At 42.8% G+C, this 24612-nt stretch overlaps 1 protein-coding gene across 3 annotated transcripts in view; it reads right to left on the reverse strand.

The window, feature by feature from the left end:
- LOC124720062 (dynamin-like 120 kDa protein, mitochondrial) overlaps positions 1-24612 on the reverse strand; it is a 196435-nt gene that overhangs the window by 22626 nt on the left and 149197 nt on the right. For all 3 annotated transcript variants that reach the window (XM_047245331.1, XM_047245330.1, XM_047245329.1), the window contains 3 exons: positions 19657-19871; positions 8844-8963; positions 6914-7051 (listed from right to left, as the gene is read on the reverse strand). In XM_047245331.1, the coding sequence (XP_047101287.1) occupies positions 6914-7051; positions 8844-8963; positions 19657-19871 (473 nt within the window). The remainder of the gene's footprint in view (positions 1-6913; positions 7052-8843; positions 8964-19656; positions 19872-24612) is intronic.

Consider the following 24612-nt stretch of genomic DNA (forward strand, 5'->3'; position numbering starts at 1 on the left):
GATTACACTTGATTTGCTAATTATTGCAATGTTTGTATCACTGGCAAACAAAATGAACTTGGCATCTGGTAATGCTACTGATGAAAGGTCATTGATACATGCAAGAAAAAGTAAGGGGCCCTAAAACGGAACCTTGCGGGACCCCACATATAATTAGTTCCCAGTTGGATGATGCCTGATAGCTTGATACATGTCTCTTTCCTAATAACACCCTTTGTTTCCTGCCAGAGATATAATATTTGAACCATTTTGCAGCATTTCCTGTTACACTATAATATTCTGATTTACTTAAAAGGATATTGTGATTTACACAGTCAAATGTCTTTGACAGATCACAAAATATACCAGTTGTCTGCAATTTTTTGTCTAATGAATTAAGCACATTTTCACTGTAAGTGTAGATAGTCTTCTCAATATCAGAATATGAGAATGTCCTCACATTTTAACACTGCAGGTGTCACACCTGTGTGCAGGCGGCCGTCATGCGGGATATCGGACAGAATGTGCTGCTCTTCTTTGGATCTTCTATATTTCCTTTACCAATCCTATCTGGTACAGATCCTATACTGATGAGCAATATTCAAGTATTGGTCAAACAACCATTCTGCAAGTTACTTTCCTGAGGATTCTTCCAATGAATCTCAATCTGACAACTGCAGTACTAGTGATTAATTACACATTCGTTGTTTCACTCTAAATTGCTCCGTACGCATACTCCCAGATGTTTTGTGGAAGTAACTGCTTCCTGTGATTATTCTACAATTACACTGTTAAACAATATTGGGTCTTTCTGTCTACATACACAAAATATGTGACATTTGTTTATGTTGGGAGTCAGTTGCCACACACTAATCTAAATATCAATCCTCAGCAGACCTTCCTGTATTCCCCTATAATTTTCTAGCACTACGACTTCTCTCTATACAATAGCATCACTTGCAAAAATCTTCAAGCACCTTCCGATGTTGTTCACTGTATCACTTAAATGCTTTGTGAAAAGTAACATGGAGTACATTTGAAATCACTTTTACATTTGAAGGCTTCTCTCCACTGAGAATACCAGGTTGTCTTCTGTTTGCTAGAAACACTGTCCAGTCCTATCACACAGGTCACCTGATATTCCGTATGCTCATTTATGTTCCTTAGGTGGCAATGAGGAACTGTATTGAATGTCTTGCAGAAGGCACGGAACAGAGTATATACAGGATGCTACAAAAAGGTACGGCCAAACTTTCAGGACACATTCCTCACACATAAAGAAACAAAATATGTTACGTGGACATGTGTCTGGAAACGCTTACTTTCCACATTAGAGCTCATTTTATTACTTCTCTTCAAATCACATTAATCATGGAATGGAAACACACAGCAACAGAACGTACCAGCGTGACTTCAAACACTTTGTTACAGGAAATGTTCAAAATGTCCTCCGTTAGCGAGGATACGTGCATCCACCCTCCGTAGCATGGAGTCCCTGATGCGCTGATGCAGCCCTGGAGAATGGCGTATTGTATCACAGCCGTGCACAATACGAGCACGAAGAGTCTCTACATTTGGTACCGGGGTTGCGTAGACAAGAGCTTTCAAATGCCCCCATAAATGAAAGTCAAGAGGGTTGAGGTCATGAGAGCGTGGAGGCCACGGAATTGGTCCGCCTCTACCAATCCGTCGGTCACCGAATCTGTTGTTGAGAAGCGTACGAACACTTCGACTGAAATGTGCAGGAGCTCCATCGTGCATGAACCACATGTTGTGTTGTACTTGTAAAAGCACATGTTCTAGCAGCACAGGTGGAGTATCCCGTATGAAATCATGATAATGTGCTCCATTGAGTGTAGGTGGAAGAACATGGGGCCCAATCGAGACATCACCAACAATGCCTGCCCAAATGTTCACAGAAAATCTGTGTTGATGACGTGATTGCACAATTGCGTGCGGATTCTCGTCAATTGGGCCAACTGGCGGTGAATCGAGGAAGTACAGTACATACTGACGAAACTAAAATGAGTTCAAACATGGAAATAAGCGTTTCCAGACACATGTCCATATGTCCACATGTGTGAGGAATGTTTCCTGAAAGTTTGGCTGTATTTTTTTGTAACACGCTGTATATCTGGGGACCAGTATCTACCACCTTCTGGGTCTCACAGACGAAGAGAGTGAACTGGGTTTCACACACTTATTGTTTACAGAACCCGTGTCGACTCCTAAAGAGGCGAGTTTTGGTCTCCAGAAATGTCCTAATACATAAGCATAAACATGTTCCAAAATTCTATAACAGACTAATGATAGTTTTTTTGCATTTTTTCAGTGTCCATTCTCGAAAATAACAGGCTCTGCGCTTTTTTCCAATTGGGCAGAAACACTCCACTCCTCCAAAGATCTACGGTAGACTGTCGCTAGAAGAGGGGCAAGTTTGTCCGCATACTAAATGTAGAATTTTACTGGTGTCACGTCAGGTCTAGTGGCCTTTCCTATGTTGAAAGACTTAAATTGCTTTTCTGTCCCACAGTCACTTATTTCAATATCTGCCAATACGTCATTTGTACAACGATTTAAAGGAGGAACTATAAAGCGATCTTCCTCTTTGAAACATTTTTGGAAAAAGACATTTAAAATTTCAGCCTTTTCTGTGTCGTCGTCCATTTTGATGCCGACACCATCACAGAATATCTGGACAGGTGGGTTCAATCTGTTTACTGATTTAACGAAAGACCAAAACTTCTCAGGACTTTCTGTCCAGCTTGTGCACAAAATATTAATTTTGAATTCGTTGAACGCATAAGCAGGCTCAGAAGAACGGAGGACTGTGTTCTAGTGCTTGAGGAAACAGTACGGTTCACCATCTCTACTACAGAGACATAATATGCTAACAGATTAAACAAGAAATCGTACACAAGGAAATTTTGAAAAATTTGCAGAACTTTCCCTGAAGTGTGCCTCCAATTAGTCAATGCTCCATATTTGTGTGTTTCATCTATTTGCCACTAACTGACACGAGGAATCAGATAATCCACTGTGTACGGAGCCAAGGAAGGCACAGTACAGTACAGGGCTCACGAGATACAATCTGTCGAGAAATCGTGGACGCTTCAGCACAGGTATCCGTGAGTGAGACAGGTATCTGTGGCTTCTAATCTGTGCCCAGAAATATGGCTGATGTCTAGTGGATACAATCTCCCTTTCTGTGCATCTATGCAAATTTTATCTTGCAAATAAACCAGTTAAACCTGGTGCTTCCATTGTGCTGGATATTATAGATGTCAGCTGTTAAATCTTTTTTACACTCCCTGAAAAATAAAAGGTGCAGCACCGAGAAGAGGAGGAGGAAACAAGACGAAACTTTAGGAGTTGAAAGAGCATTGATGTTATTTTGGAGATGCACATCACAACAAATTTACAGTAAATTCTGTAGCCTGAGCCCACGCATCAGTACAAGATTACAGCCCCTGTGGCCTGCATCGTTCACCGATTCAGTCAGGGAGGGTGTCGTAAAGCCGTCACGTCCTTTCCTGATGCAAGCTGGCCCCCAACAGTCGTAACTGGTCCTCGACATCCCAGACACTGGTGCTGCTATTGGGGACAAATCTGGGGATCTCACTGGCTGCCGAAGAACCTCTACATCACACTGACAGTTCACAGAGGCGTGTTACGATTGTGGTCAAACATTATCCTGTTGAAAAGTAGCATCACGATACTGTCACACGAGAGGTAACGTGTGAGAATATAGGGTGTCCGTGACGTGCCTCTGTACCGTCAAAGCTCCCACAATTACTAACAGCCGTGACTTGCGATCGTACCCGATGGCTCCCCACATCGTGACGCCACGGATAACACTGACAGTTCTCCAATAGGTTGAAGAATGGGACCTCTCCCCAGATCGCTGTCATACTTGCCAATATCGGTTACCCGAAGCAGTGAAGAATCACAATTCATTACTGAACACACATGATGCTATTTGTCAGCAGTCTGTGCTTCCTGTTCACAGTACCACTGGAAATCCACTCTTTCACACTGTTGTGTTAATGGTAGCCTACGTGTGGGACTATAATTCACTAGTCAGCTGTTGCTAGAGTTCAACCGATGGGACAGGATGACACACAACGTTGCAAGGAATCCAACACTTTTTTCTCAGATGGCAGGCACAGACATGAAGGAGTTATGGTGTATTTTGTGCACAATCTTTCCTTTTGGCAGTCACACGGAATCTCGACTACGACTGTGCCTGCCATCATGTTTCCGTGCCGTTCACCGATGGACCACTGTACCACGGTCACATCCGAATGCCCCTCAAATCCGGATATTGCAGGACTGGAGCACACAACAAACTTTAAGTTCTGTATTGGCATCGCTAGTTTCTCAATTCTGTTACTATATTCCGATTTCCTGTAAGAAGGATACTGCCTCAGAGCCTTTATTTCACTGTGTCGGTGCCAAACTACAGAACAGAAAAAAGGACTACTCGTGACAAACGAGTCGCAGCACGGCAATAATACACCAGTAGGTTCACTTGCCACGTGCAGTGGACTGAGACACAAAAGTCATTTGTGTAAAAGGGTCTCTACCTCACAGTGTCTGCAGGTGGTTTTCCAACCAGAATAAGTGTAGTGTTCTGGCTGTGACAGAGATGTTCGATCCGGTCACAAACGCAATCAGACAGCGTGCAGAGATTTACATTCTAGAGAACGTGTCGCCAAGGGACCAAATGTAAATTTTTTCCAAAGTCCAGAAACACCACACCAACCCGGTTTCCGATATCCACTACACTGTGGATACCGTGTGCCGAGAGCGAGAGTCGGATCTCGCGAGACAGAGGTTTTCAGGTGCTGCCCCCTTTCTGTGGGGGAGGCTCCCCCATTGCCTGTGGTGTTACGTACTGCTCCAGAACAGTAAAGTGCATCCCTACATATTCTTAACAATGTTGGATTTACTAGTTTATTTGCACGTGGAGAACCAAAATGAAGGACGAGGCGTGCCTTCGAGACGCGAATGTAATTGCAATAACTTTGTGATAGGAAATACTCACACAGGTACGATATAGAAGCCTTGTGAATGGCTGGCTTTCTTTGGAGAATTGGGTCATCCTCGGAATAAACACAGCAAAAGAGGATAATGACTATATTTATATCAAAACAAAAAAAATTAGGAATCGGTTTGTCATTTTGAATCCTCGATGCTATGTGAAAGGAACTTAATCCGAAAAGGAATACTGCAATTGAAGCTGATGCCACCTGAAAGATACTGTATATGTTTGTGGACAATATACCGCATATTCCCCCAAAGGGTCATCAGGTGCATATTCTCTGATGTTTTGGCAGATATTTCGAATTTCATTTTTGTAGTGTATAGTAAGTCAGAGTCAGACCAAACAAATACTGTTCATCACATCTTTCACCAATGCCAAGTGACAATGCTAACTGTTCATTTGTTTCCCACTACAAAGAAAATTATTTTAAAAATGGAATTTGTATATGTCCATTCACAAGAAAGATCCAAAATTAATCTAGCAGGATATTTGTTTTAGTGGTATGCAGCACAGTTAACATAGATAGTAAAACAAAGGATAAGAAGAATTACAGTGGTGACCGAGTAGCCTTGCTGCAAGGCGGCGATGTGGCCACGGGCCAGGATGGTGACGTCACTGCCGGAGTACTGCTTATTCTTTCTGTTTTACTATCTCCACTAAAACAAATATCCCACTAGACTAATTTGGAATATCTCTATTGAATGGCTGTTTAATTTCTGCTTTAAAAATAATTTTGTTTGTAATGGGAAACAAATGGACTCTTTGCATCGATATCGGGTGTCGCACGAAAGACGTGACGAGTGTTATTCGTTTAGACTGGCTCCTGCTACACACTGCAGCAGGACTTTGAATTTCGCTGCGCTACACTCGTTCCCTCAGATATAAATTATACCGTCGCAGCTGTACGAGCACTCGATGGCAGAGAAAATATATAAGAAAAGGAAAGTACTAAGATTGTAACTTTTTTTGTTATCTATCCGTTTTTTTGTCTCTCGAGAGAGGAAGCTTAGAGCAGACATAAAAACGTATTAGCTAGTCTTGGTCTGATTAAGATGAAAAACAACTTAATGATGTGCAGACGTATTGTGGAAATTTGTATGAAATTCAGAGGATGGAAGCAGCAACATAAAATACATTGCATTTAATCTCAAGACGATTTTGATTTGTATAAATTAGTGATTCCTGGATGATTGCAAGATTTCAGAGCAGCTACTACTTTTCACGCAGAAATGAAGTAGGAGATTTTTGAAGACCTGGACGCCGCACGAAAGAAGACATGTTAACACGGTAAAGGATGAACTCGTATCTATGCCCTTTCCCCCTGTTAAACACATTTTGTTATTCTCTGTTCTCCTTCAAATAATTTTTGTAGTGGAGATTGGTTTGACTTTTGTCCAGAAACGTCACAAGGACCACCCCAAACAATAGCTTTTCCAAATCACTAAGTCCGATAATTTTTCTGTAATACAAAGTCCGATTTGCATTTCATTCTTTCCCTTTTTCATGGTCATTAACGATTTTAAAACCCCCTTTCTATTCACCATTTCTTCCCACATTTTCAACCTTTTCTTTTCTTCTCTTTTTCTTTTTTATTAACCACTACAACACTGCAAAAGTGAAATTGCAAATATGTGGCAAAACATACAACTCCTAAGGGGGACACCCTGTACGTACGAGAAAAATGTTCGAATACTTATTGAAGCAGAGTACAAATGACACATCCTTCCAGCAAGAATAGTTCTTTCGAGAAAAGTAGTCTCGTATTGCTGCATTCGAGACAAGAGTCAACAAAGAAGAAGAAGAGTATAAATTCTCCATTGAATCCAATACACAGAAGTCCAACAGGGAACACTACAAGCATGGGCACAGCCCCCAGGGTACACTCACATGGTCGCTGTAGAGGATCTTGTCCAGCTCGGTCTTGACTGCCGACCGCAGGGCCTGGTCCGCCGTCTGGTAGCTCCAGTACACCCACCGCTCGTAGAAGCCCGGGCCCAGCATCTCCTTCAGGATCTTGTCTGTAGACTAGACAGAAAAGGCAATGCGTTCAGAGGCAGCCGGACAGACGTCCCCGGGCAATACGCACAGTCGAATCGTCAGGATGCCGAAACAGTCGGCCGTGCAGGGACGGCACTTACTCGAGTTCCTAATCTCTAGCGTGAAGTCTTGTAGCCCATTTTTGGAGGGACCACATACTGTGAACATCACGAGTGGAAAAGATGGTGGGCAGTTGGTCAGCTGAAATATTGTGTCGAGATGATACCTTATCAAAGTGCATCCTCGAGACGAGTATCGTCAGTCAATTACATGTAGACAGAGAGTTGGTCTGAACATGCATGTACATGGTGCCTTTTCTCATGTTTAACTTTGTGCAAGCATTTACATTTCCAACAGTACCAATACAAATGTGAATTTGTGCAGAAATAATTTCCTCAAAATGAAGGCCGTGAGTAAAAGCACACAGCTTCCTGGTTTTGGTGGAAATCTCTAGTGCTGTTTAGCAAATGACAGGCAGCAGGGACCTGTGTGTGCTTTGTTGTATAGTGTGCCGAGGTACACTGCGAGGCAGTTTATGTGAAGTAATATCTTCCACCTCCAAAGAATGCACGCTGAAATTTACAGATGATTACAGACACAGTTAAGTGAATGGAATGTCACCTCTAAAGATTATTTGAATAAAAATTTGAACTGTAATGCCCTGACTGTTAACTACGAGATAAAAAGTTTCTGACCAATCACCTTAAAGAATGAGATATATCTCGAAGCAGGAGAAAAGAAAAGAAAAAGCCTACAAATTTATTAAAAGTGTATATGAAAACTGTGGGCGAATATTCACATTATTAGAACCTAACAGCACAACAACTGAGGAGCACAACATCGGAACAACAGAAAAGATGAGATAGATGAAGCTCCTGAACACAGTATTATAAATGAAATGCAGCATATTGACGATGCAAAAAATACAAAATTGAAAAACATAACCTCCATTCTAGTGCATTTTGAGGTCAATTGCATTACCAAATTTGAGGCAGTTAATATAATCTCTTTTGACAGAAGATGTGTAAAATAACTTTTTATAAAATTATATATGAATGACATACTGACAGTCAGTTAACCTTCACAGTACAACTCCTTCACAGAACAACTACGAGCCTCCCTTAAGTATTTCTCAGTTTCAGTAAGAATTGCTGAAATGCCTTGTTTTGAAATGTGAAATAAATGGCTCAAACTGCTATGTGCGTTGCTGCTTGCCAACTAACAAAATATTATTGCCAGCCTTATCTCTGCAATTTCCCATGCAGAAAACCTAATCTCACTGTAAACTGAAATTTACAAACAAAACATTGCTCTGTTATTTAGAAACTGTTTTACACACACTGGTCTCATGTTTTCTTTTTCTGTTGCCTTTCACCACAACAAATGCAGCCCAAATCGCCGAACAAAGAAATAGGCGTATAGCAGATTGCTTCGACAGTGAGGCAACGTGTGGACAAAGGACCACATATCCGTTTGTACGTCCTTTCTACTAATTTTTGTGCATGCGCTTTTGTGCCCTTTTGTCTTCGATTGCACATGAGGAAAGACGCATCACGTGGCCATATCTTTACACTGACAAAAAGACTGGGCACTTCCACAGAATTCTCTCTCACTGTGCAAGAGTGGCTTTACAGTTGGCACAGTAGCAACACATGTGTTTTACCATATGGTGTTACAGATATGATGGTCACTTCTCATGTACTGAAGACATAAAAAGCAAAGAATACAATACTTTTAACTCATTAACAATAGTAACGTGATCAGAACGAGTAAGACCCACCTCCAGCTTGTCCTTGACACTCGCCTCCAGGAACCTTACAGCATCGTCCCAGTAACGCTTCTCCGCTATCGAGCGGTCCTCCAGGGTGTTTAGCTGGAGAACTCTCAGCATCTCAGAAGCCTGTAGGGCGAACAAAAATAGCTTATCAATATTCCCACAAAAGAAAATGGGTGAACATTTGACCTCTACATTCTAGTAGATGAGTTCACTAACACTGTAAAACTGGGTGGACAACAACACATTCACCAAAAGACTATTCAAAATTATGAAGTCAAAGATTAAAAAACCACTGCTTAGAAGTAAGTAAGGAAGAGTTAGAAGAAGGAATCATAACTGATTGTCTAGCTTTTGGAACACTATAGTCCACAACAGCATTTATAACCTCTGGACTGGGGATGCACAATAGACAGCAGTGCAGTTAGCCAATCGGTGTTCAGTCCGTTTCCTCATTCCATACTGCGTAAACTTCCATCAAATTTGAGCATGTGTGCATAACTACAATTAACCAATTTCTGTGGTATTCTGTATTTTCTCATAATGGATGAAACATCTAGGAGGTGCCAAATGTTTCACTAACTGGCAAGGAAATTTATTTTTAACAAGTACTCATTCTTCAAACATCAAGCAGATTCAGGCGAGCCAGTCCGTGACGTTGGCAACATGCAGGAAGCTAATGTAGTTGCTGTCTATGCAGTTTCAGCTGAGTTCAAATTCATGGTGGGCTGCACGGCCATAGGCCATTAATGATGTTGCCGACTATATAATGAATCACAGGTTTGCAAAGAAGCTTGAATAGGATGTTGGCAAGAAGTGGTTGCAAGAATGGAAGAAAAAAGTAAAGACATTTTGGGAGCACAACACTGTGAATGATACAAGTTTAGTTCCTGGTACTGCCAATGATTTCTCCTCGGTGGAAGGACTCTGAACCCATTTTTTAATGTATTATTTCTTGGGAAAGAAACGTCTACAGTAATCAATTTACACCAGAAGTAGTACACAAGAGTAATAAATGAAAAAGATGTATTTGCAAAATACTGACTGGAAAGATGTACAAACCAGACTTGGGGCTAATGAAAGACATAATATGAAGAGCATTTGTAATCAAGTGTAATAAATTTTAACCTCTTTTAACTTTACAAGTATTGGTCAGCATATGCTTATCAACTACTTGTGAACACGGCAGTTCGTTTCCCATGTCAAAGCTTCACAATACAGTGATATCCATTATAATGGTTGAAATCATTCAGCAAATCTCACGCATGGTGGGGGGGGGGGGGGGGGGGTGGCAACAGTGCTACTGAATATAGTCAATACACTGCTGCCGAGACTCCCAGCGACTCACTGCTTGTGTAAGGGGCACTTACAGAGAAACTCACTGCGTTCTCTGTGATACATGTCCCACCTACCAACACTGAAGCTGGGTCAGAATTTGTGATCACCACTTCAACAACTCCCACGGGACTGGACCACCGCCTTTTGCCTGCTGCACCACCCTGTTTCTTCAAATTACTTTATAATACTCTTAAACCGATTTATTTTGCAACTGTTTCTGCTGTTTCTGTTGGCAATCTTTCCGCAATGCAGTGTTGCTACTGCTGCCATTCTGATAAAACAACTAAAATAAGTTTACCATCAGTGCAGGGTCTTTCTTTAGCGACTGCATTTCATATGGAAAACTTCAACCTTCCTAACCCTTTACACCAAGAGTCACTTCACAAAATAAATCAATGCACTTTGCCAAGTGACAAACACCATACAGACATCGAGACAGGAAACATTTCAAATTCTCACTTCTTATAGCGCCGTATTTTCAACTGGCAGCACAAAGTGGAACTATTCTTTCTTTTCAGCAAACTCCATGACCACACTGATTAATTAACATATCTATGATATCGCAGCATCGTACAATGTATACAGCCCACGATGCAGCACTCCGAACACCGTCAATTTAATTATATCTACCCGGTACAAGATACCCTCTGCCACATACCGTAAGGTGGCTTGTGAAGTCTGTATGTAGTTACAGATGTATGCAGAGGACATTTCACAAGCATATTTGCAGAGGTCAACATTGTTACAGAGTGCCAGGAATAAATGGCTATTTTATAATGCACTACCCAGTCATGGGAAGGTCATTACATGGTTTCTCTATAAAATGCTAAGTGACCTAAGAAGACCAAGTGGATGACGGCTAGCCGTTGTTGTTGTTGGGGTCTTCAGTCCTGAGACTGGTTTGATGCAGCTCTCCATGCTACTCTATCCTGTGCAAGCTTCTTCATCTCCCAGTACCTACTGCAACCTACATCCTTCTGAATCTGCTTAGTGTATTCATCTCTTGGTCTCCCTCTACGATTTTTACCCTCCATGCTGCCCTCCAGTACTAAATTGGTGATCCCTTGATGCCTCAGAACATGCCCTACCGACCGATCCCTTCTTCAAGCCAAGTTGTGCCACAAACTCCTGTTCTCCCCAATTCTAAATCTCTGTCTTACCATTATATAATCTATCTGAAACCTTCTAGTATCTCCAGGGTTCTTCCATGTATACAACCTTCTTTCATGATTCTTGAACCAAGTGTTAGCTATGATTAAGTTATGCTCTGTGCAAAATTCTACCAGGCAGCTTCCTTCTTAGCCCCAATCCATATTCACCTACTACGTTTCCTTCTCTTCCTTTTCCTACTATCGAATTCCAGTCACCCATGACTATTAAATTTTCATCTCCCTTCACTACCTGAATAATTTCTTTTATCTCATCATACATTTCATCAATTTCTTCATCATCTGCAGAGCTAGTTGGCATATAAACTTGTACTACTGTAGTAGGTGTGGGTTTCGTGTCTATCTTGGCCACAATAATGCGTTCACTATACTGTTTGTAGTAGCTTACCCGCACTCCTATTTTTTTATTCATTATTAAACCTAGTCCTGCATTAACCCTATTTGATTTTGTATTTATAACCCTGTAATCACCTGACCAAAAGTCTTGTTCCTCCTGCCACCGAACTTCACTAATTCCCACTATATCTAACTTTAACCTATCCATTTTCCTTTTTCAATATTCTAACCTACCTGCCCGATTAAGGGATCTGGCATTCCACGCTCCGATCCGTAGAACGCCAGTTTTCTTTCTCGTGATAACGACGTCCTCTTGAGTAGTCCCCGCCCGGAGATCTGAATGAAGGGACTATTTTACCTCCAGAATATTTTACCCAAGAGGACGCCATCATCATTTAATCATATAGTAAAGCTGCATGCCCTTGGGAAAAATTACGAGTGTAGTTTCCCTTTGCTTTCAGCCGTTCGCAGTACCACAACAGCAAGGCCGTTTTGGTTAGTGTTACAAGGCCGGATCAGTCAATCATCCAGACTGTCGCCCCGGCAACTACTGAAAAGGCTGCTGCCCCTCTTCAGGAACCACACGTTTGTCTGGCCTCTCTACAGATACCCCTCCATTGTGGTTGCACCTACGGTACGGCTATCTGTATCGCTGAGGCACGCAAGCCTCCCCACCAATGGCAAGGTCCATGGTTCATGGAGCGGGAGGGGGGGGGGGGGGCGCAGAGGGTGGGGGTGGGGGTGGGGGGAGGGTGGGAGAGGGGGGGTGAGCAAGTCGTTCTCAAATCCAAAATGACAAACTGAGAGGAAGTCGAAATAATCTTTAATAGTGTACACCAAAAGCTGAATAGTAAACCATGAGAATAACCTAGGATAAGTGTGTCACTGTGTGTGAGTAGTACCAACTGCAAAAGGCACCATTCCACAATTTTGGGTGTTACTGAATTAAAGAAGATCCCGTCCAGCTGTGTGTAAAGACCACGGGATATCTTCTAATATCATGTTGGACCTCCTTTTAGCTACTGCTGGGCAGCAACTCCAGGTGACACGAATTCGACAAGTCACTGGAAGTCCCTTGCAGAAATACTGAGCCACGCTGCCTCTACAGCTGTTCATATTCGAAAAAGTGTTGCCAGGACAGGATTTTTACACGAACTGACGTCTCGATTATGTCCCACAAATGTTCGAAGGGATTCGTGTTGCGCGACCGGAGTGGCCAAATCGTTTGCTCGAATGGTTCAGAATGTTCGTCAAACCATTGCGAACAATTAAGGCTCCGTGACAAGGCGCATTTTCATCCGTGAAAACTGAAATCCGTGAATGGCTGCAAATGGCCTTCAAGTAACTGAACATAACCATTTTGACTAAATGATCAGTTCAGTCAGACTAGAGGACCCGTCCATTCTACGTACAAGCAGCTCGTGCTATTACGGAGCTACCACCAGCTCACACAGTGCCTCGTTCACAGCCTGGGTCTGTGGCTTTGTGGGGTCTGTACCACACTAACCCTGCCATCAGCTCTTACCGTCTGAAATCAGGTCTCACTGGACCAGGCCACAGTTTTCAAGTTCTCTAGGGCCCAACCGATTCGGCCACGAGCCCAGGAGAGGCACTGTGGGCGATGTTGTGTCGTCAGCAAAGGCACTCGCACTGTTCACTGTTGCCGTAGCCCAGTAACACCAAGTTTTGCCACACTGTCATAATAGATACATTTGTCCTACATCTCACACCGATTTCTGTGGTCATTTCACGTGGTGTTGCTTCTCTGTCAGCACTGACAGCACACGTTCATGTGCACGACTGCCCACTTTACATTTTCTCAATACAATTCGGAATGGTAGAATCCAGTGCATAACTGTTCCATACCCCACCAGTCCAGTTACGAGCCTCTGCAGAAGCTGCCATTTAGTATTGCCCCCAGAAAAAGCCACGGCTCTCGGTCATTATGTGAAGTCGGTTGGCCACTGCATCGTCTGTGGTGAGAGGTAATGCCTGAAATTCTCGGCACACTCTCAATGCTGTGGATATCGAAATATTGCGTTCCCTAATGATTTCCAAAATGGAATATCCTATGTGTCTAGCTCCAACTACCACCCCACATTCAAAGTCTGTTAATATCTGTCATGCGACCATAATTACGCTGCAAACCTTTTCACACGAATCACTCGAGTACAAACAACAGCTCTGCCAATGTACTACAATTTTATACCTCACGTCCCTAATATTACCGCCATCTGAATACGTGTACATGGTTGTCCCACGACTTCTCTCAGCTCCTTGTATTTTCACACAGTTGGAGGACACAGATGTTGACCTGTACATGCATTGAATCAGTGTAACAGCACAACAAGTGTGCTACTGATCACTATAAACACCCTGTCTTTCCAGCACATTTTTGCACAGTCTGGCAGTCTACATACAACACATTGCATGCCAGCCAGCATGCCTCACAATTCCACTCTGCCCTGTGCATTTAGGCAACACAACTGGGAACCGTCACCCAGGTGCCACGGCAGCACCAAACTCGTGCCTCAGAGGGCGGCAATTTGCAACCGGGACATTACTGCCATCATTCCTCCACACGGGGCAAGATTCTATCCCACTAGCCGTGGCCACCTACGCGAATTCAGTGTACGTACACGTCACCGGCTCCGTTCACTCGGGGCCACGTAGTGCCGACTCGGGCACAAACTACCGAACGAGGTAAACGGCGTCGGTGAAGTCGGACGCGGACGTCAGATGGCCGTCCCACGACTGCGGCATTACCGGTGCACCTCCTGCTCGCAGAGGGCGAATCCGGGGGTGTTGTGACACCTCGGAATTACAATTTGAGACAAATAAAATTTCCATATCTTGTAGCAGAGTTTTCCCAGCCACCCTGCTCACAACAGCGCCTCCAGAACCTGCTACCTCTACACCGAAGCGACTCCACTCACCTTAGGTCACTATACTTCAGATACGTAAACACAACTGCTTGAGGAATGCGCGTATTTTCCGCACTGCCTAGGCTGCCAGAGGGTCTCGCCAACTCGCGTGGTGTCCACATTGCCCGTGGTGCAGCTGTGCAACCTTACAACTCTAAACAGCTGAATACCAGTGCGTTTACCTCGATGTCGGTGCCCTAGTCTGGGGGCGACACTAAACGGCAGCTCCTGCAGACGCTCGTAACGGGACTGGTGGGGAATGCGATAGTTAAGCACTGGATTCTACAATTGTGAAAATGTACTCAGAATACATAAAATGGGCAGTCATACGTATGAACACACGGTGCATCTGCAGTCTACTTTGAATACGGCTAAATATCCGTACAAATGTAGATGGACTCTCCAGTCCACTCCCCAGGTGATGCCACTTAGAGCACACAGGACACTCAGAACTGACACAGAAAGTTGCCGAGTATTATACTGGCTGTTTCACAATTGCAAAATTTAAAGTATTTTCTTTTTATAATCTAGTTTTGCCTCTACGGACTGCGTGGTAACAACCAATTTCATTTTAGTGTCTAGGTCTTGTTCTAGTTTCAGCTCGGACTTAGAAGTGCCTGTTTACGCTCTTCGGACAAAGGTCCTCTCCGTCTTTTGGACGATGGTGCCATTTTAAAACCTCGGTAGTTTTTCACCGATCTTCTAAATTTGTTCCTGTCAGGAATTTCTCTCTCTGGGCTACCGATCTTTTTCAAGTTCTTCGAACCATCTCGACCTCGCTTTCTTAGATTAGATGAAACTCCGTATTCTTTTCGTTAGTCGATCACCGTCCGCGCTCACGAGATGACCGTAAAATAACAACTGTCTCTTCTTAATGGATGCTGTGATAGGTTCTGTCTTGCTGTACGAGTACTCATTTGCTCTCATTCGCCATTGTCCGTCGACCCATCTATTACCTAAGATTTTCCTTAATATCCTACACACTCGCTTTTCCAACCCCTCAGCTTGACCTCGTCTATTTGTAGTCAAAGTTTCGGACGCATATAAGCCCTAAGATTTTACGACTGTATTATAATGTCAGAACTTGGTCCCTTTACTGATAGACTTTTTATTATAGGTATTGTTTGTCAGTTGGTATGCCTCGACTAACTTCCTCATCCTGACATTAATTGCTTCTTTTTCTAATCCATTCTCCTGAAGATACCTGAAATTCTTAACTCTTCCGATGTTTCCCAGATTGTGATCACATCCATTCAGGTCCATCACAGATGTTCATCATATATTTTGTCTTTTGAATAGAAATCTGGAGTCCAACTTTCACAGCAATTTCTGACAGCCTATTGATCTTGTTGACTGCTGACTCTATGTTGTTAGCAAAAATGGCCAGGTCATCTGCAAATGCCAAGCAGTCAATGTACACCCCTTTGTACTTTGGACCAAGTCTGAAGTGCTCTTTATTTGTTTCTTCTTGGAGTAACAACTTTGTACACCCTCAAATGACCTTTTCCAAGATGCACTTGAAAAGGAGTGGGGATAGTCCATCTCACTGTCTTATGCCCGTTCTGATTGTAAAGGGTTCTGATATCTCACCCATAAATTTTATTTTTCACACAGTGTTGGTGAGAGTTCGTTTGATCAGCTTCCTCAATGTATCATCCACCCCAAACTCTTCCAAAATATCCATTAATGCCTCTCGGTTGATGGAGTCGTATGCCTTCTGAAAATCAACAAACAAGAGTATTTTTGTACCTGATGATGTTCTTCAGGTTACAGATATGTTCTGGGCAAGTATGTATTACACATGTGTAGACAACAAAAAAGTTGAGTACAACACGTATCCATAAAGGGCCTTCATAACAGTAATATTCGCCACAACATGTTTTGTTCCCTAAGGTAGTTGCTGTGACAGATGTATTAACAGCGCAGTTAACTCCGAAGGAAAAGGTACTTTGAGTGTAGAGTTTGGCATTTGACAAGTACTCAAATCTAGAGCTGACAAACGTGCACTTCAGATACGGTAAGGTGGGTCACAAATGCTGTGTCGGCTCGTTGTTTGTAGTGAGAGAGGTAGTCATAGTGAAGATTTTTAGATGGACAAAAGGTTGGAGGCACAGAACAAAAAGACAAACTGCTGTAAAACATAACTGCAGATATAGTGTAGTTGATGTCCCATCAACTGTGTCAGACTGGAAGCAGAGCCAAAAAGAAGTTGAAGATGTGCGTTTCAAAATGACGACTAACGACAGTTAGCAGAGCTGTGGTATAATAAAGAAAGCAAGAAACAAAACACTGCATGGAATATTATTCATTTGGTTCAGTGAAAAAGAGAGCACTGTGTTCAGACATCCCTTTCAATCCAGCAGGAAAAGCTACTAACTTAAACAGGGAGCTACCGGGTGGCAATCCTAACTGCACAGCCCGCAAAAGTCAGTTGGAAAGGTGAAAAGCTCCTTATGGCATATCCCAGCTTCCTCTGACTATCGATTCTCAAATCATGAAAAACAGTGTGGTCTACAAGGTGTGAATTTACCGCTGAAGTTCACGAAGTCGTCAACACCACTCGGTCCGTTTTAGACGATAGTGATGCAGATGCTCAGCGGTAGAACAACAGCACGATGACCGACGGCAAAGTCTGTACTGACCCTGTTGTACTACAAATAATGACAGTGATGTTGAAGTGAACAACGAAAGGTGATTTCAGGGGAAGAAGTAATACCTCTTGCAGGGGCAACAGCACAAACAGAAGTACTAATGACTCCAGCCAAACAGATGTTTAAAAAAAAAAAAAATAATAAAATAAACACACACACACACACACACACACACACACACACACACACACACACACACACACACCACCTTACACGCTATAGAGTTTCAGTGCCAACAATCTCTGGTTACTGCCCAGATAAAACGTTTGTATTTCCAGATTATATTAAAAATTGGATACGCATATTGTGTAGACAATTTGTATTGCTTGTCCACATTAACAAGCTCGACAGATGCAGAAATTCTGTAAGATGGGGTGGCACTAGGAGCTTGGTCACACTCTGTAGCGCCCGACAGTTTGGCAGTTACTCTGCGCAGCTCTGCATTCGCCTCGGAGACGTGCTGCACTCCTTAGAATAGTGTACACCTTGACAATGGACAAGAAGAATTAATTCAGCTGGAAAGTCTGTTCTGAGACCCATTACAGAGTGGACGCTGAAATATTTTAGTATTCTGTGTGGTTGTGAAAGCAAAACTGCGGACAGTCGTATATGGTATTTTTCCAAAGCTGTCCGAGTTGGAACAATATATGCGGACTTCAGTTATTTGGGCATAGATAAGCACAATTTTTTATCTCCAGCATAGGCCAGACTGCACAGGAGAAATAGTCCACAAGATATCGTAAGGGGGAAATGTACTCCAGACAAGCAAGTCAGTAGTTTTATTGCAGATCTGTGCGTCAAAGCGTCGGAATTATTACACGAAGTCTGCCCTCCAAATGCTCGTCAATTTCAGCAAAGATCATACCACAACATAGTTTTTTACAGAGTGTTAGCCTCAAGAATTTTGATGAAGAGAAGAGCAGTAGAACCGAGATGTGAAGAAATTCCTTGCGCCACCATAAAGTTATGCAATTGGGAAAGTGGAAGAGCAGACAGTTGAGACAGTGCCGAAGTTGCAGTTTGAATAAATATATCTGCTGAGAACTGGAACAGGCCACGAAGAGAACCTTAGATACCTGGTGGGAGACAGTTAATAATAGGTTGACAAATAAGACGTGCTCAACATGCAGTCCTGAGGTACCCTATTCTGAATAAAAAGGTCTGATGAAGCAAGCCCATCACTTACTAAAAATCCTTGTCTTTTAAAAATTCTGTAGGTAAGGAAGTGTAACAGCTGGTTTTAGAAGTCCCATCCTCCAGCACCATACACCTTTAAAAAATAAAAATTATACAACTACAGTCCGGGTCTTAAGCAGAAGTTGTTCACAATACAGAAAGGTGAATCGATGACTGGAGTGATGCCTACGAAAGCCACACTGAACATTTGTTAGCAGTTTCCGAGATTCAAACCACGATACTAGCCCCTGTTGACCATTTGTTCCTTCACTTCGAAGACAATAATGATGATGGAAATGATATGGCAGCTGGAGGGAAGGAGTCTGTTCTTACCAGGCTCAGGGATTATGGTGGCTTTGTGCCACTGTGTAGTGAAAGAGTACACAATTTAGCCGAATTAAATTCGGAAATTTCTTATAAGCATTACAGGTGTGAAACTATCTGTACCCTCGTCGATAAATGAGTGAGCACGTATATAGTTAGTTTTGTTACAGACCAGACAGACCTGAAAGTTGTTCTTTATATGTAGATAAAAACCTACATATTTTTCAAATATTTGTTTTGCATTTTTATTATCTGTCTGAGGTACTCTTTGGGTAGCATGCGGTGGGTAGAGTTCGATACCATCCCTGTCACAGCAGGTGTTGCACCGAGCTACCGATGCTGTACGGAATGAGAAAGAACTCGATAACAATGACAACGAGAAAATTAAATTGAATTTGTAGGAAACAGCTGATTGTGTGCAAGAGCATCCGTGTGTGCACGCACAGGTGTGTGAAAAAGCAAAGGTGCAATGATGAGAGAAACTAAATATTGCATGAAGTCAGATCTGATATACGTTTCACAGTTGTTGTCGGAAATTCAGAAAGGAGGAGAGGCTTATCAAATAGCAATTACATGTCACTTTCACATTTTCACTCTCGATCCTCTTCAGAACTTTTTCTTTCATTAGGAAATGTGCCATCCTTCCAGATACAATTTGAATATTGGAAATAGAGGCTGCAACACCTGAATGTGAACATCGTTTAGTCCCGGGGAAGTGGAATGTGACGACAAACAGGCACACACTGGCTACGTTGCACTAAAACCATTACTGTCGCATTTGCAATAACTAGGAGCCTACGAGAGCTCCCGAGCCTCCGCCACTCGCTACCTAGGTGAAGCGAACGGGAGATGACGACGACTGCAGCTGCCGTAGAGAGAGCACCTCGGGCGGACGGCCTACCTTGGCCTCCCAGGAGTGGCGCTGCATGGCGTCGGCCACCACGGCCGCCTTGAGGCTGTCGAAGATGTCGTCGTGGTCCTTGCTGCGGCTCGCCGCCTGCATGAAGGCCTGGAACTCGTCGCTCAGCACCTCCCAGCCGGCCTCCACCGACTTCTGCGGCAGCTGCTGGTCCGCCCACTGCCGCAGTCGGATGTCCACCGTCGTGTTGAACGTGCCTGCAGATCGAATGTTCCGTCAGTAAGGCGAAACGATACGCCCGTGTCTGTACTCTGCAAACCACTTCGAAGGGCACGGCAGAGGGTACTTTGCACTATTTGTAAGCCATTAGTGGATCTACCAGTTCAATTCGTGTACACAGTGTGAAAAGAATGTCTGCTTAGATGCCTGTGTGCACCCTGCTGTCTCTGTGATCCCTACATAAGCAGCACGAAGGGGATTTTAGAACATTTCTATACCCCTCACTCAAACCGGGTTGTTAATAGTTTGTAAGCTGGCTTTCACGTGAAAGTTTGCGTTTACCCTTTCATTTTTTTCAGCTTCTTTGTGATACTCTCCAACGAGTCAAACAAACCTTCGCTCATTTGTGCTGTCTTTCTTTGCGTAAGTCCAATACCCCTGTTGGCCCTATTGTCACGGAACTAGTGGTACACTCTCGGTGATTAGTACAGAACATGATACATTCATTTATTTCACTTCACAAGCCAATAAAATTTCTCACACATAATGAATTTATTTGTTTACAATGCAAATATTATTAATGTAACATTCACACCTGAACCAAAAAACTGTGTATAAGAAACAGTTCTTTTCATTAATGTAATTTTAAGATTATCACACATATTTTGTGCTTTTCTGCAACAAGAAACATTGACTGTTGTCATCATCATCATCACCACCACCATCACCACCACCACCACCACCATCATCAAAGATTAATATCAGCATTAATATCGACCACTGAAATGGTGTTGTGTGTGTGTGTGTGTGTGTGTGTGTGTGTGTGTGTGTGTGTGTGTGTGTGTGTGTGAGTGTGTGTGTGTGTGTGTGTGTGTGTTGCCAAAACATAGCAAGCAAATTTTGCAGCATCATGGGGGTCATATGGTCTGGTAATCCTCCATCCCCCATGCATGAAGAAGGTTTCATTTTGGAACTGCAAGGGATAGTCATGAAGATTTGGGTGTCTGAAGAGGGCATTTGTTCATGACAACATAATATATCTAAGTGTGGTTTGTCAGTGCGTGCGGCTATTACTCCGCCACACACTCCCGCAGCCCCACGGGTATTATATGGTCCTGTAGCCATCTATGCCCCATCCATGAAGAAGGTTTGCTTTGAACATCTGGGTGTCAAAAGAGGCCATCATACTAATGGACTTCAGATGGGAAGGAACGAAGCTTGGAATCGAGTGCCAAAGTGACTGGGACTGGCCACAATGTTCCTTCTAGAATATTTGAGTATGTTCCAGAATCTTCCAGAAAAGTCAAGAAATTGACAACTAGTTGTGATTATCAGTGAAGATTATTAAGAAATGTGGAGAAAAGGAGTAAACATATAGTTGCATTTCATTTAAAAGAGGTCATAGAACTAAATTTGAAGCCCAAAACCTGTTCTGCAAGGAAAAATTCACCTCAAGAAGCATTGTGCCGACAACAAAAACAAAACCTAATAATTAAAGCACATTAACTAATAAAGTTCAGTAAGAGAAAAATAATTTTTTCAACATTGGCTTTAAAACAGATCTATCTCTTACGGTTCCAACACACTTTAGCAGTATTCCAGGGTAAGTAGCGTAAGTGTTTTGTGAATGATTTCCTTTGTGGACTGATTGCATTTCCCAGAATTCTGCCAATGATTTCAAGTATGCCACCTTCTGGGACAGGAGAAAAGGAGAGAAGTAAAACAGACTGTGGGTGTCTTGGTAAAATAGAGGGCTGTGCAGTGCTGTAGTGGCAACAGGGAAGCGACAGGTCTGTAAAGGACAATGACCGATGAAGGTTGAGGAATATACGATTAGTAGACACCATTCACACCTGCACAATTCCGAAAAGCTGGTGTTTGAGGGAAGGACCAAGACGGCAGAGACTGTGAAGCACTCACTGTAATACAGAATGTCGTGTCGAGCAGGGTGCTCGGCAAGTTGAAGATCCAGCTGTTTCTCAGACACAGTTTGACAGTGGCCATTCGTGCAGACAGACAGCTTAACAGTTGTCATACCCACACAGCATGTAGCACATCGGTTGCAGCTTAGCTTGCAGATCACACGACTGGTTTCACAGGCAGCCCTGCCTCTGATGGGACAGGTGACGCTTGTGACCAGATTGGAGTAGGTGGTGGTGGGCGAATTTATGGGACAGGTCTTGCATCTACGTCTATTTCTGTGATATGAGCCACGAGGCAAGGGGTTGGAAGCAGGGGTTGTGTTGGGATGGACAAGGATATAGTGTAGGTTTGGTGGGCAGTGGAATATCATTGTGGGAAGGGGAGGGGAGGGTAGTGAGTAGGACATTCCTCATTCCAGGGCACTATGAGAGGTAGTCAAAACCCTGGCAGAGAATGTCATTCAGCTGGAGGTGGTACCAATAACGAGGCATAAGGGGAATGTTCCTCTGTGGCCAGATGGTGGGACTTTGGGAGGTGAAGTGGGGGTGGGGTGTGGGTGACTGGAGAAATAAGGCACACAAGATCTGTTTCTGTACAGGACTGATAGGGCAATCACAGTCTGTGAAGGCCTCAGTGAGACCCCTCAGAATGTTTTGAGAGAGACTGCTTGTCAATACAGATGCAACAGCCACAGGTGGCTAGGATGTATGGAAGGGTTTCTTTGATATGGAGTGGGTGGCAACTGTTTAAGTTATTTCAGTGACTGCTTCACAGCCTATGCCATCCAGATCCTCTGGATGAATACCAGATTTCCTGAATCGTGCAGGTGGGAATTCTTCCTGCAATATATCCTGTGTTCCCATAACCCTCCTGGCCTCTACCTTTGTTAGTCATTATCCTTTACTCACCTATCCCCTTCCCTGTTCCGATTCCAGCCCTTTATTCCACCAACAGACCCACAATCTTTATTTCTCTCTTTCTGCTGGCTGCCATCCCCCCTCCCCCCCAAGCCCTCCTTCTAACATCCTGACTGCACCTAGCTGCCCCCCCCCCCGCATCCCTGTATGCTCCCACAAGCAGCGTTTTCCCCATCCTCACCCTTCTCTTGCTCTCCCTCCCTGTCCCAGCCTCCTTCTACCTCCCTATCCCAGCCACCTCCTAGCTCCCACCCCATGCGCTGCTGCTTGCTGCCTGGCCTCAGGAGCCAGAGACTGTGGTCACAAGTATGTGAAATGAATACGCATATGCGCGTGCATGTGCATGTGTGCGCACGTGCGCATGCAAACGTACCTATGTACACTGTCCAATTCTGATGAAGGCCTTTTGGTCGAAAGCTTAATTGTTTCAGTCTTTTGGTTGCACCTATCTGCGACTCACAATCTCAGCTATATTTTGAGTAGTAATCTATCCTTTTCATTACTGTTACATCCAGGCATTTGTATGAGTTGGAGCACTGGATTTGCAACTCACTGATATTGAGGTCATAGTATACTACCCCTGATTCTTAAAAGAATCAAACTACAATGTATAAAACAGCTTCTTTACAAATGAGGTAATGTGTTAAATATTTGCGTTTAAAGCATGTAAGCAAGAAAATGTTTAGGAAAGATTTGAACTTATGCTTATAGGTTGTTGCTACTTGCTAAATGCTCTCATTATGAAACAATGGATGAACATAAACAGAGTAATTTGTGCTTCACTTTAAGAAGCAGTTAGTCCCTCCCCCTTCCCCCTCCCAAGCTCATCTCAACATTTACGGTGTCATATTTCTCAAACTGTGTGTTGTAAAATGATATAATTATGCCGGTACATTCAGTGATATACGTACATACTGCATGTAAAGTGTGATGTGGGTAAAATTAGTAGTGGTAGTGAGAAATTAATTGTTATGCCTGATGCTGGAGTTTGACTGCATAAACAGTGAAAACATGGTAAGTGATAATCTTTTTTCCTTTTGTTGTTTTGTGGGAGGTGTCACTGAGAAAAAGTTTAACAAAGGTTTGAAATTATGTGCAGAGTCTGACAGGGTTCACTAAGTCCTCTCATTCCCAAATACTGGATGAACGAGTCTGCATATTTCCACGCTGTATGTTAAGTTACCTCAACACAACCAAACAGTTTTCAAATTACCATGTTAAACTTTTAATATAAGTTTATTCATCTTAACGAGTAGATTGTGATGGCATTCAAAATTTTTAAATTTGGTCAATAATTATGCAAAATATTCAAAATCAAATTTTTGCTGTGTCTATATTGCAACTGGTACTGTGTTCCAGGATAAAGTCCTAGTAATATAGATGCTTTTGGTTTACGAAGAGCACAATTTTATATTTCTGAACATTTAATGCAAGCCGCCAATCTTCGCGCCACTTTGAAATCTTATCAAAATCTGACTGAATATTTGTGCAGCTTTTTGCAGAAGTTACTCCATTGCAGTTAACAGCATCACCACAAAAATGTCTTTGGTTATGATTAATATTACATATCACTTCATTAAAGTAAAACATGAACAGCACGGGTCCCAACACACTTCCCTAATGCCACAGTTACAGGAATACAAAATAGGGATCACACAGTTTGTGCACAATAACGAGCTTTAACAATGACTCCTCAAAATTATTGTGATCTGAACTGAATTTTATTAAAATTCTCAGTGTATATTCTTCATTGTTTTCAGTGAAAAATAGCGGTTTGTTGTGTAATTACAATTATGCTAACCACTGCAGACAATGAATAAAGTTAGGGATCAAGTTTCATGTACTTCCTCACAAAAATGAGACAAAACAGAAATGGGTAGATGCTTGTAAATGCACTAATTTATTTTTTGACAGATAGTGCTGCAAATTTGACAATGCA

This window comes from Schistocerca piceifrons, chromosome 11 (genome assembly GCF_021461385.2).
Source record: "Schistocerca piceifrons isolate TAMUIC-IGC-003096 chromosome 11, iqSchPice1.1, whole genome shotgun sequence".
NCBI classification, from domain to species: Eukaryota; Metazoa; Arthropoda; class Insecta; order Orthoptera; family Acrididae; genus Schistocerca; species Schistocerca piceifrons.